General features: G+C 42.2%; 1 protein-coding gene across 3 annotated transcripts in view; it reads left to right on the top strand.

The window, feature by feature from the left end:
- Positions 1-12,976, top strand: part of CFAP44 (cilia and flagella associated protein 44) — a 748,689-nt gene that overhangs the window by 339,838 nt on the left and 395,875 nt on the right. For all 3 annotated transcript variants that reach the window (XM_086935641.1, XM_086935640.1, XM_086935642.1), the window contains 2 exons: positions 1,790-2,006; positions 4,643-4,757. In XM_086935641.1, the coding sequence (XP_086791767.1) occupies positions 1,790-2,006; positions 4,643-4,757 (332 nt within the window). The remainder of the gene's footprint in view (positions 1-1,789; positions 2,007-4,642; positions 4,758-12,976) is intronic.

Here is a 12,976-nt window from a genome sequence, read left to right as displayed (position 1 = left end):
TATATAGGGAGAACAGAGTTGGAGCCAAAACACATCCCTGTCTGACACCTTTCAACACAGGAAACTTTTTGGTCACCTCGCCAGGTTTGCCCCATCGTACATAGGCGTAGGTCTCAGCATGAAGGTTAACAATAATACGTACTAGAGAGGGAGGCATACCCATTTCCAAAAGACTGTTCCAAAGCCCAACCCTTGGTACAAGATCAAACGCAGACCTAAGGTCTACGAAGGCCGCATAGAGGTTACCTTTGCCCAGAGTGACCGTCTTCCAGTGTAGTAACATAAACCGAAAGGCCTGATCCAGGGTACTAACATGGGGTCTAAACCCTGCTTGGAGAGGGGTAAGTATATTATATTCCTCAATCCAGGCCTGAACCCTGGATAGGACAAGCCGTGACACTATCTTTTGCACAGCGTCAATAAGGCTGATCGGCCGGTAATTAGAAGGAACCGACCGATCACCCTTCTTGAAGATGGGCAAAATCTCAGCTCCCGCCCAAGAGACAGGCACCTTTGCACCACTGGCCAGCGTGTTTGCCAGGAACAGTAGATAGGGTACCCATAGGTCTTGATCCTGTTGGAAAATATCCGCAGGAATACAATCCGGGCCGGGAGCTTTGCCCCTGGGGATGGAATTCAGAACGTTTTCAACCTCTTTGGCTGAAAACACAAGGGTGTCAAAGGACAGCGGCCAACCAATGGGAGTTTCCCTTTCACTGAGGCACCTGAACTGATCCTCAAAGTGGGACACCCATTTTTCTTGGTCGACAGAAGCAGGGCTAGGTCGATCATCCAGGGACTTACCCCATTTAAGGAGGTGCCAAAAGTGCGTAAGATTCCTAGAGCCGCATGCCTCAACTAGGAGAGCCCAGCGTTCTACATCCCAGGCGGCTTTGGCCCGCCTCTTGGCTATATTATAGGCCTTCCTGGAGGATTTAATAAGAGCTGTGTTTCTAGATTTTAGAGCTTTGAACAGGTTTGTATGAGATGTACCACACTCATCATTAAACCAGTTCGCTGGCTTCCTCGGTTTTCCAATGCCCTTATTAGCAACTATTTTAATGAATAGGGTCTTAAGGGAAGTGAACAAGCTGGCATGAATATCGGAGATTTTAAGAGATATTTGGTTCAGGTCATCACATTGCTCTATTAATCTTAGGGAGTCAGAGACCAGGGATCTTATTTTAGAGCAAGCATCCCTGTCTACAGCAACCTTTGGCCACCGGACCCTCCTCAAGTCATTAGTTAATACCATGGCCTCTTGTACAACATTGGGGAGGTGCACAGAGGGCTTGGAAAAACTAAGATCCTTGAGTTCAGCTAGGAGAGGTTCGTGGTCACTCTCAGGCCGAGGTCTAATTTCCATGTCCGAAACTAGGGGCCACATAGTTACATCGACTAAAATGTAGTCGATGCGACTACTAAATCTTCCATTAAAGAATGTTGGGTTGCCCAATCTGTCCGATCTAGTACGACCGTTTAGGGCACGCAGTCCCCAATTCAAGCATAGGCCTTTGATGAAAGTGGCACTTTGGGACCATTTAGTGATCGGAGATAGCTCTAGTTGTGGAATACCCCATGTTGAGTCCTCAGCCACCGTTAACATCCCATCATCCACACTTAGTTTTATCACCTGATACGTTGAACCAGGTCGGAATGAGGGGATAAGTGCTATGAATATGATATGAAAGGCAAAGGACTTTAAAGACAAATAGCTCATTTGGGTTAACTACCATGATTTTTTTCTACTGTTTAAGTCAGAAATTGAACTGTCCACTTGCCTTTCTAGGAGGAACAGTGGAGGCGTACGCTTATGTTGACTTTAATGTATCTGGAACCCTATTGGCCAGTGTAGGCAGCAGTCCAGACTACATGCTGACTATCTGGAACTGGAGGCAGGAAAGGATTGTGCTGAGGTCCAAAGCCTTCTCACAAGATGTTTACCGGGTCACCTTCTCCACTGAAAATGAGAAGCAACTTACCACGTCTGGTGCAGGACACATCAAGTGAGTCTCAAATGGTTCTGTTTTATTAATGCTAAGATAAACCTTAACCCTCATAACTTTCTTTCATTGTCTTGTAGAGATCTGGCATTCGGGATTGTAGGAGGGATTCTGCTCCTTCACACACAGAACAGTGCATAGAGACTTGGAACCTCAGTGAATTAGGGTGTGCCAAAACTCACCCTAGTATCCAATATCCCCTACCAGACTAGCATCAGTATCTCATTGGTTCTTTCATACCACCAATGATTAGACAACCCAGAACATGGAACTTAGATTATCTCAGGCAATGTGGAACACATGAACATTCTTTCATTATACTCTCATACCAGTCCAAAGCAGGGAGTAAAAGTATACATGGGCAAGTTTGAAATATTTATTTCTAATGCTGTGTTCTCATGTCCAGTATCTTAGTTAATACAAGCAGACATATTATCAGCAACAAGATTATCAGCATAGTTACTATTCCATAAAATACAAAGGGAGAAAGCATGTTATAATGCTAAATGGAAATAGGTTTAAAATGTACCTATATTTCACCCTCCTTTGCTAGTAGGTTGTTTTATATATACAGAAGGTCTCTTGATTACAGTGCATTCTGTGAATACCAAAATAGTAGTAAGTTTAGGATTGAGTCTTAAGTTCATTCTGTGAATCGGGCCCAAAACATTTATTATAGTGTGCCGTGTGCAAAAGGCAGCAGAAAGGAAAAATGGTGTTTAAACTTCTAATAAGCTCATGTCAACTTAACACAGTGTGAATGCAAGGCTCAGCCCCACGACAGGATACAATATCTCTTTTACTGCTAGACTTCCGGTTATCTATTATTGTCTTCTGCTCACAGCCATAGTGTTGCCCCTGGATGTTCCCTGTCCGCTATTTTTTAACAATTGAAATGTGCATCTTCAACACTGGATCTTCCAGAGATTCATACAAAATATTGTGCCTCTTAGCTATTGTGTTGAAGTACCCTCTCCGCCAAACTCTAAAACAGACCCATGGTTGGGTAGTAAAGGACAGCCTTGATTGAGCTGCAGTAGCCCTCTCAGATCCCTGGGCCCTGGTGCCAATGCATTAAATCAAATCAAATTGACAGCATTTGTAAAGCGCAACACTGCCACCCTTAGGGGTATCTGTGCACTGCATCTGCTGCATCATTGAAAGCTCCACCCCAGCTGACCCTGTCCTAATTCCTCCTGCTTCTGATCATAGTTTGCTGTGCCTGGGGTCTCAAGATGCACTACGCAGTGAGGTCCAGTAAGACTGAAGCACATCTTGGAGTTGCTTGGTTTTTCACTAAGAGGGGACATGACATAGCAATTCAGACTGAATTGAGCCCTTTGTGACTCAGCCAAGACAGATTTGCATAGAGTTGTTCCCATGGCTTTAAGTGGGCCAGGCCTGGCGGTGCTCAGCACCGACAGTTCTAAAAAGCAGGTGCTGAGACAGGTCCCTTTCGGGCTCTCAATTATTGCCCTCACCCTCCGAGTGAATAAAATAAATCTTAACTTGGCAGAACTACCACCCTTTGCTGTCTTTGCTGCATCTTTAAAGGGACTTGTAGAGTTCTTTCAGTCTCATCATTTCAGAAACGTTCTGCACCGTCTGGATCGGGGGTGTCCAGCATATGACCAGAATTTGAGTTTATCCATAAAAGATCAAATTAAATGTAATGAATGTGAATGGAACTCATTTTATTATACATAATAGCATATTGTGTGAGGATATGGCATCGTTTCGGCCCTCATCAATATTTTTATCTTCAGTATTTGAGTCAAAATTTTTGTACTTACCTTTTTAAGTATAAGGAGTCAATATTTTGGCATTCTATATATTTTTTATCGATATTTTTTACATTGATGTTTTTAGCATTGATATTCTCAGTGAGCCCAAAATATATCACACTCCAGAAACCCTTGGGTCTTAAAAACTAAAACTACTGTCAAAGGAGAGACCTACTGACACTAACTGCGGGTTTAAGTTTTTCCCGAGTGCTCTGTTTTTAATCCTGGCCCAGAGACACATAAATAAAGGGATATTGTGTACCTTCATTTGCTCTGCTGTCCTTTCTAGCTTGAGCTCATGACTATGGTATTTAGTATACCTTCCTCTATATAAAACATCCCTGAGCTCCACCCTCTCAGAGAGGGGGTTGTGGCCCGTGCCATGACTAGGCATCACAGCACAAGGAGAATCCCATTGATGAAGTATGCCACCCGTGGTGGGTGAGATATTTTACCCTTTTAAAGTGAAATTCCTTTGTGGCTATCTCTGTCTCTCCTTTGACAGTACCTTTTATTTTTCAGACCCAAGGCTTTCTTGAGTTTGATATATGTATACATTGGGGGGCTAACCCTTGCAGGTCTCTAAAGCTCCTTGGACCCCCCACCCCCACCCGACTTCTTTTTGATTCGTGTTGACACAATGTGCATTCTCTGAGTACATAAAATACACCAATAGAAATAACAAACAGGATGTAGAACTGTGAATAATGATGCGTTCTGTGAATTAAAAGGTTGTGTGGACCGAAGGTAGGGCTGTAAGGCTTGCAGGGAGTTCTGTGTCCTGTTTTACCCTTAAACTGGCTAAGAACATTGTGCTGGTGTCCGGGCTCCAAACTGTGCTTTCTTTTCACCAAGGTTTTGGAGAATGGCCCACACCTTCACGGGCCTGAAGCTGCAGGGGGCGCTGGGGAGATTCGGCAAGACTGGGCTGTCCGATATCGAAGGGTACGTGGAGCTGCCCGATGGGAAGGTAAGTCGCTGCCCGCAACCTGAACTAGTGCTGTGAGGACTAGTACTGTGAGGCTCAGTGCTGTGAGGCCCAGCGCTGTAAGGCCAGCGCTTCTCACTGGAGCGGTCCATACGCAATGTGGCTTCATTTGCTGCATGATCACCAGGACTTCCGGTGCTGCCCAACCCCATGATGCTGCAGAAGCTCAAGAGCTTCACTAATAGAATATCTAGAACTCCTGCTTTCTGCTTCCATTTTCCTTATGCATTTGGCGGTGAAGAGCAATCTGATGGCACAGTCTGCCTTTTGCACAGGCTTCCTTGGTTTTTAGAATAGAGAGGAGGATGTAAATAATGTGACTGGCAATAGAATGAACTTATGCTCTGCCAAAAAAGTCTGAATCTCAGCCATAGAATAGCAGCTGGATTATCCCTTCGAACATAAACCTCTATCCCTCCTGCCCCCAGCAGCCAATGTAGGAAGCTGACCGCAAACAAGTCCTCATGGTGCCATGCATGACCATCAGTGGCCTGTTTGCCGTATTCAGCACTGCTCGAGTTCACAGCAAGAATGTGCTATAGCCAGGGCCCCTGGAATTATTACTAGTATAAACTGTGCCATATAATGCCGCATATTTTGGCTTTTCTTGCTGCATAATTTACTTGGACCTGCCTCATAATTTTGACCTCTCCTGCCTCATAATTAAAGTGGCCCTGTCTATAGCATATGTTCCAGGCCTTCGTAACACCCTATTTAGGGTTTGGTAGATGCGTTCTCCATCATCAACATGGTGGATGTCTCGTCCACCAAGCTGATGATCACCTGGTCTATTTAGAGTCCTGGGAACCATCATGTTCCAGACAGCAGAGCCTACAATGGCTCTCCTGGGGGAAACCTTTGAGGGACAGCCCTTCGGTCACATAGCCTATGATGGGCAGACATTTCTACATACTTCTTTACTGGCAGGGAAAGCCTTTCTTCTCCAGTATTAGGGGTGTCTTTCATAGATTCACATGCCTGAATCATTCCCCGTTGTCGGAGTGGGAGTCCCACAGTATATATAAAAGCAATAAAATGCCATAATACATATAGCACATATCAGAAATACCCAACCAGGAAGTAAGGTAGCACCAGCTACAGTAGAAAAAACCTTCACAATCGTGTCTATCCTAGTCATTATGTATTAGTCCAAACTGCAGCCAATCAGGCGACAGCACCCACCAGAATGTTCTCCCCAGAGGCTCAGGCTCTCAGATTTTCTACCGCACGTCGTGTGAAGGGAGTCTCCCTGAAAATCAAAGAAATTACCCCCAAACGCTGGGAAAAGTCCCAGAGTGGGAGGATCAAATTTTAGTTTTTCAGTAAGAAAAGCCAGTGTGAAGTGTTTTTGAAGAAAAAAAAAACTTTACTGAGCCTTAACTTGGCACTTAATGATCAAAGTTTCAGTGCCTTCAATGGAGGCACAGCAATGGACGCTCTGTAGAAAGCAGAGAGACTACCCCCTGCCTGGTGGAGATCTCGAAGTATGGTGGACGGTCTGCTGTCAGGGCAGCTGAGAGCATTCCTACTCTGGCTTGCTGGACCAATGAATCGGGCACCATACTCCAAAGAAAGGCATTAGACTTTTGTGGCCAACTTAGACCAGTCACTACTGTTTTTGTATGTGGTGTCCATAAATTAAATTAACCCTCTTCTTAGAGTCAACCTCTGGCTGCCAGTTTTAGTAACCATCTAGCAGACTTTTTCAAAGTTTGCATTCTAATGACTGCACTTGAGTAGAGAAAGTTATCATTGTTACTGCTTCAAGATTGCCATGGACACTGATATCTGCACTCTGGTACCAACAGGCCCACAGACCGAATCCAGGAGGGAAGACTGACCTTGCAGGTTACCTGCCTCTAGCTATATCATTGTGGGAATTGGCCGTCTCATGCATAAAGAAATAAGAGTCCAACCTGCTGCCCCTGACGCTCAAGCATACTACTCCCCTAGTTCATATAATTGGTCACCTTGTATTTCATGGTCATATTAACAGGCAACTTTCATGAAGAATTTGTAAAATTGTGGAACTTAACTTCTTGTTAAAAATTGCAAATTTCATGAACTTCTTTCCTTACAAATAACTGCAAGTGAAAAATAACACACAATGTAGGTTTTTACGAACAAAATCTGCCAATTGACGCTTCACAAGTTAATTAAAAATAGTAAACTGTCCATATAAGTTTGTTCATATATTTTGTCGCACCAAAACAATGTAAAGCAACAACACAGTTTCTCGTCTACAACGGTTCTTGCTGTAAAATGTTACCAGAAGCGCATCTGCATGAACAAAAATCCTTTTACACATTCAGGAATAAAAAGAATATTTACCTACCTTTACTGCTGAGTGGAATAAAACAGCAGTTGTTGTCTAAAATAAGGCTCAATGTCTTTAGATACCAGTTTACCTGCAGTGCCATGTTCCATTTTCCCATTTTCTGTTTAGTTAGAATCTTTTTTTCTCTATTCCTATATCTGTGGAATGTGGCATTTCATATGTCCCACCCATGACACAATACTGTTTTTCCAAGATTTAGATGGATGCTGCGAAACTAATTGCATGCCAGGGAGGTCTTCAAACCTTTGGCATGCTTTCTTCATACAAAGGCATCCCGCATTACTTGCATGTGCTGTGTATGTTCAGGGCATGATTATTCACATTTGAGTTTCATGGAGCAAGAGAAGGAGGCAGTGAGACAGACGGAACGAGAGACAGCAATGACTATTCTCCTATGGAAAGTGAGGCAGCGTGGCTTTCAAAAAACCCTCATACTCGTCTCACTAACCCAGGAGCAACTTATTTTTACTCGACAGTGGGGCCCATAGCACTGCGAGGCACACATTCACATACAAGAACACAATGCCCCTGAATCAGTGAAAAGAAGGCGGGCTGCTGGATAAGCGGGGTACCTCAGTAACCTATACACTATTCCTATACATTGTATACATTTCAAATATTCAACAGTCATAAGGAATAAAAACATCAAGGTACTCCGCTATTTGGTCGATGGACCAACTAGTAGGAATCAGTTGATGGCGAATAAGTCCAGCTCAATCACAATATCCCCATAACTTCTTATCACTTGTTTATCATGACTTTTATTTTAATAAAAACAGGCTTGAGTTTTTAATTTTTTGAATTTTATCTAGATTCTTTAGAAAAGGAAATTTCTCATATTGCAAAACTTATTAGATAAGCACATTCTAAAATGTATTACATACATTTAAGAAATGGAAAATTTAGTAAAACGCATTACCAATCTGCCATAGAAAGATGACAGAAAACTGCATAAAATAGGTTCCCAAGCTGACTGTCTTTCTAGCCTCCTTGATGTCTCCCTCCTGACATAGAATCTTCGCAATGGATCTCGTTTCTTTTCCCCATCAAAAATGAAAGTCCAAAATATTTCAAAATCTCTCTCACCATAAAATTGTTCAAACCGACAGCATGTCGTGGTGCGCAATATTCTCCATGGAACCCAACCCTTTTGCCTCTTTCATGCAAACTCTTGTATACCCTATTCACTAACTAACTACACCCAAAATTGAAACTTTTAGGGTCCGCACTTATTTCTCATTGGTCCATTGGAGGGGTGGTGATGATTACCTCATGTTCTTCTCGTTCAAACCAGTTCACGATTTTGCATAGTCATTTCCCAAGATTTTCTCATGACAAAATGTTCACATTTGTACTTTTTCGTTCACTCTCTTGTAGCCATTTTAAATAATTAAGTTTCCACTTCTTCCTTTCCCAGGCTTTACAAGTAGGCATCCTTTGGCACAACTCCCGTTCATAGGCTGGGCTGGCCTTGACTTCTCTTACTCCGAGCAGAGGCCATGCACTCAAACTGGTTATTACTCCTCGTGGGGGTCATCTTTGGATGCTTTTCCGCCTTCTCGTTTAAACAGCCTCTAACAGACTAGGCCTCGCAGGCCACAATGGGAACTAGTATGAAAACAAACACAAAATAAATTAGATATAGACATCAAGCTGAAAACAGCAGTTAGTTAGTTTTCCCATGTGTGGTGTCTATTTCAGGTGCTTTCAGTTGATTAGTTTACATGCTCCACGCAGTTAATAATATTACACTTATGAGGGAATGACTTTACAAGGGGTAAACAAACATTTTTGTCTTTCCCCTGCTCCAACAAGAGTCCAGTTGTGGCTTACGCAGAATAATGCCAATGTTTCCTTGACATCTGACATCAGGCTGGTCATTTTCAAGCTGAAAGCATGCAAAGAGAACATCTAGCTCGTGAATGGATAAAAGGGAACGACAGCCCTGACACCACAATCGTTGATGCTTCAGATGACTGTCTTCCTTCAACCCTCTACCAAATCTATGGACTGTGTCATTGGACGGAGTGGAATGAGAGTTAGCCTGTCTAGTGCTCTCTCCTTCTGATGGAGTTTTGGGATCTTGTTTCCCAAACTCCTCAGAGTGCACAGATATTGGTCTATGATTTATGGAGTGATCAGCCGAAGATCTGACACTTCAAGACCAAACACTTCAATATGGGGATAGCCTCATCTAGACCAGCCCAGGTCTTTGTGCCTGAGAATCCCTCAGCCTCCTAGGGAGATGGCCGCCCAATGCCTTACTGCGACTGTGGTTGTGCAAGTGGAAAGTCTCTGTGCCAGTACTCCTCCCTGCCTCATGCAGGCATCAGTTGTCTCAGTTGGTCTTACAACGCTCAGATTGCGATGGCAGGAGACTTACTCATGGAGGATTGATTCTACTTCATTAGCTTTAGGTTAAAAAAAACATAGTGGTTCTAATTATTATGTCTGTGTGTGATTTTAGCAAACAACCAAAAAGAAGAGCTGTCGTGCATTCTTGAAGAGGCCATTTTGCAAATTGAATATGTAAGTCAGAACAACATTTGATGTCTTGTACAAGATATACACTATGCCCTTCCCATATGCTGCATTTTGATATTCTCCTATCCAATCGATAGGTACCCTGTGCATAGCTAGTAACTGAGGCAAACCTTATTATATTATCAGGCCCAATATTGTGAGTCTTTTTGCTTCTAAGAGCTGCATGCCAAGATCAGACAGTTTTGTTAAAGAACTGAAATGTTCACCTCGCTCAAAGAATGTGTCTCCACTGGGAGACATGCTGTTGGAGAAGTCACCTTTAGAATCATTCACTTACCTGCACAGAGGGCTGAATATGTACATGTACTTGGTTCTCATCTCTGCATTTTTACAAGTTTCCCAAATAAATGAGTCCCCCAAAGCATCCCTTTCCATATTACGAATGATCTATTTAATGTGGTCCTAGTCTGTGGAAACTGTGTAGTCCATGACAGTTTGTGCCGTTTAAGATAGTTGCCTACAATATGAATTATGAAAATTATTATGAATTATGAACAGCGCCTGGATAACCTCATGGGTGACTAGAAGCACTCTACAAATCTACTGATTGAGTTATTTTAAAATAGATTTTATTTAAACAGCAACTGATTTAGAGGGTCTCACTACTAATATGAGCTAAAAAGCTTTCTCCCGCCCCCCCAGCACTGTAAAGTCTACTCTTGTGTATTTAAATGGAAGGTTTCAAGAACTTCTACGTATACCACAATGGTTACTGGATTAAAATTTAGGAAATATTAAGCAACACAGAGGATGCGTAGTTTTAGAAAAACAGAAGTGGAAAGAGGATGCTGGATAGAGAGGGGATGCCCCTAAACAACATATTGCATGAATAGTGACTAAAAGGTCACTTCATTTTTTTCATATCTCCATTAACCCCTCAGTGCTCATTCAACTCAGTCTCCTCCATATAAACATGTTTTTTTCTACAACTCCTATACATGTAATTTCTCTCATATTGTCTTGAATATTGAATGTTATCTGTCTAGTTCTTCATTACAAGTCTGTGGATAAGCTGCAGCAGAACCATGGGGAATCAGCTGACAGCCAGCTGTTGCAAGGACACGTTTTACTCAAATGAACAAGTGACCATATTTATGGATTTATAGAAAATAAGACCGTATTTTTGATTCTAGAGCACTAGCCCTAATTTTCATGAGAATATAATGAGGAAACTATGTTTTCTATCAAAGATGCTTTATCAAATCCCAGCAGAGGATCAGCAATTTTCACAGAGTGAAACCTCCTTAGAACTCTCCACAATTCCTAAAAGTACTTTGGCACCAATGATTAGGGTTTATATTGTGACTAAAACCTTTTCTCTCTCAATGTATATTCTCCTTTTTGTGACCCTCAAAAGACTCAAGCATTTACCAAAAAGCATCTCAAAAGGACAAAATGCTAGGACCTTATCATCCAAAAATAAATCCTACAGGTATGCTTCTTGTAAGAGCCCTCTTAAATACTCCTATGAAAACCACTATCTACCAAACAGTTGTGTCAATTTCACTTCCAAATGTTAGGAGTCGGATTTACAATAGCATTATTATTCAAAGCAAAGTCTCTCCCATCTTGTAGGGAATGGGCTGGAGTAAGGCTCTTGACTCCACTTCAGGACCTTTAACTCCATCCTGGTCAATAACTTCCTGGGAGCGCCCTCCCACTTAGGCAATAAAGCTGCAATAGAATTACAGGTTTTTACGTTTCATAGGTGTTCTTATCTGAATTGTTATACTTTTGATGTAAGGGATATACTTATTGATTATCAACAGTGGATACAACAATAAAGTTTTTCAATTTAGAGACAAATGAGCAAGGCAATCTCTTCAAAAACAAGCATTTGCAATGCAATCGGTCTCGCCTTTGTGACCTTATATGTATTTAGCTATGGAGCACATTAGCCTGAGTTCTGAAACATCGACTGTTCTTTAACATGGAGGGTAAGTAAGCACCAAACGGTGTTACATGTCAGATATGGGAACACATGGAAAGCAATATTGCCTTTCAGCAGAAAATAGTATAGTCCAAAGCTCTGTTTTTAATATAAAATCAGGGTCTTTGTTGATCATATCACTGAAAATACAAGATTGGAAACAAATATTATTGTCTACTGGTGCTCGTGGAAGACAATTTCTATGGACTGGAATCTAGAGAATTTTAAAGTGATTCTATCAAGAAAGTTAAATAGAGGAAGTTGGCAGAAAAATTTAAAAAAGAAAGTCCCTCAGCAGTAAGCAATTCTGGTATTTTACTGACCTCTACTGGTCGTTTTCTATCAAGACAGTTAAATAGAGGCAGTTGAACAAGCAGAAAGCAATTCTAGTGTTTTACTGACCTCTACTGGTCGCTTTCTATCAAGACAGTTAAATAGAGGCAGTTGAACAGAAGAAAAAGTCCCCAAGCGGAAGCAGACAAGCCCTAGGGCTGATCTCGAGAGCCCACAATGTACATACACATATAAGTGTATACTAAAGTATATAAAAGAGGTCTCAAAAGCTCGACCTAATGAGTTCACACAAGACACTTAGCCAGTGACACCACTGTATAGTGGCTGATCATACCTAGAACCACACCACTGCAAACTCTCCTTGTGATGCTTTTCACTTTAAGACCTAGGACTCCGCTGATTTTAAGCCCACAATAATACTACACCCTTCCACTGGGCTTTGTCACCTAGCCTAAACAAGCCACATATGGGTGGGAGCTGTCACTTAGAATTGCAGTGTGAAACTGCTTGAGAGATGTACAACTTTTTGTCACTCCATCCTATATTCCATTGTCTGCACCCACCCCCTCTACCTCCACTGACCACCCCGCATTCTCTCCATTTTAATCTGCTACCCTGCAATATTTTTCCATTTACAGCTTTCTCTTGAGTGTGGGCACCCTGAACCCACTGTAGAACCTTTAGTGTAATGCCCTTTCTTATACAGTGCTTTGTACCTAGGTTGCTCTCTGCAAAGCACATACATTAATCCATCGATAGATTACCCATAGATACATACATAGAGGTATCGAAACCCTGCACCAACAAGGATATACAGGAGAGGTGATGAATAAAGCTTGATGCAGTTAGATAACTCCTTAACAAAACCTTCCCTGATTGAGGTCCTGTCTATCAGTTCAAGCAAAGCCAGATAGGATGTTGGCAGGGGGCTGGCACAGTCCCACCTTCTAACATAGTACCAACATGTACAGCTGTTATAGCACTCCGGTCACTCAGCACAGTTCATCCAGGGAAAAGTCCATGCACCATTCAATCCTTTACAGATGTGGGATCCACAACCTCTGAATTTTTTGTATTTGCCCACCCAGAGGGGTG

Source organism: Lissotriton vulgaris, chromosome 8, assembly GCF_964263255.1.
Source record: "Lissotriton vulgaris chromosome 8, aLisVul1.2, whole genome shotgun sequence".
Taxonomy (NCBI): domain Eukaryota; kingdom Metazoa; phylum Chordata; class Amphibia; order Caudata; family Salamandridae; genus Lissotriton; species Lissotriton vulgaris.
This window is presented reverse-complemented; position numbering and strand designations above follow the sequence as displayed.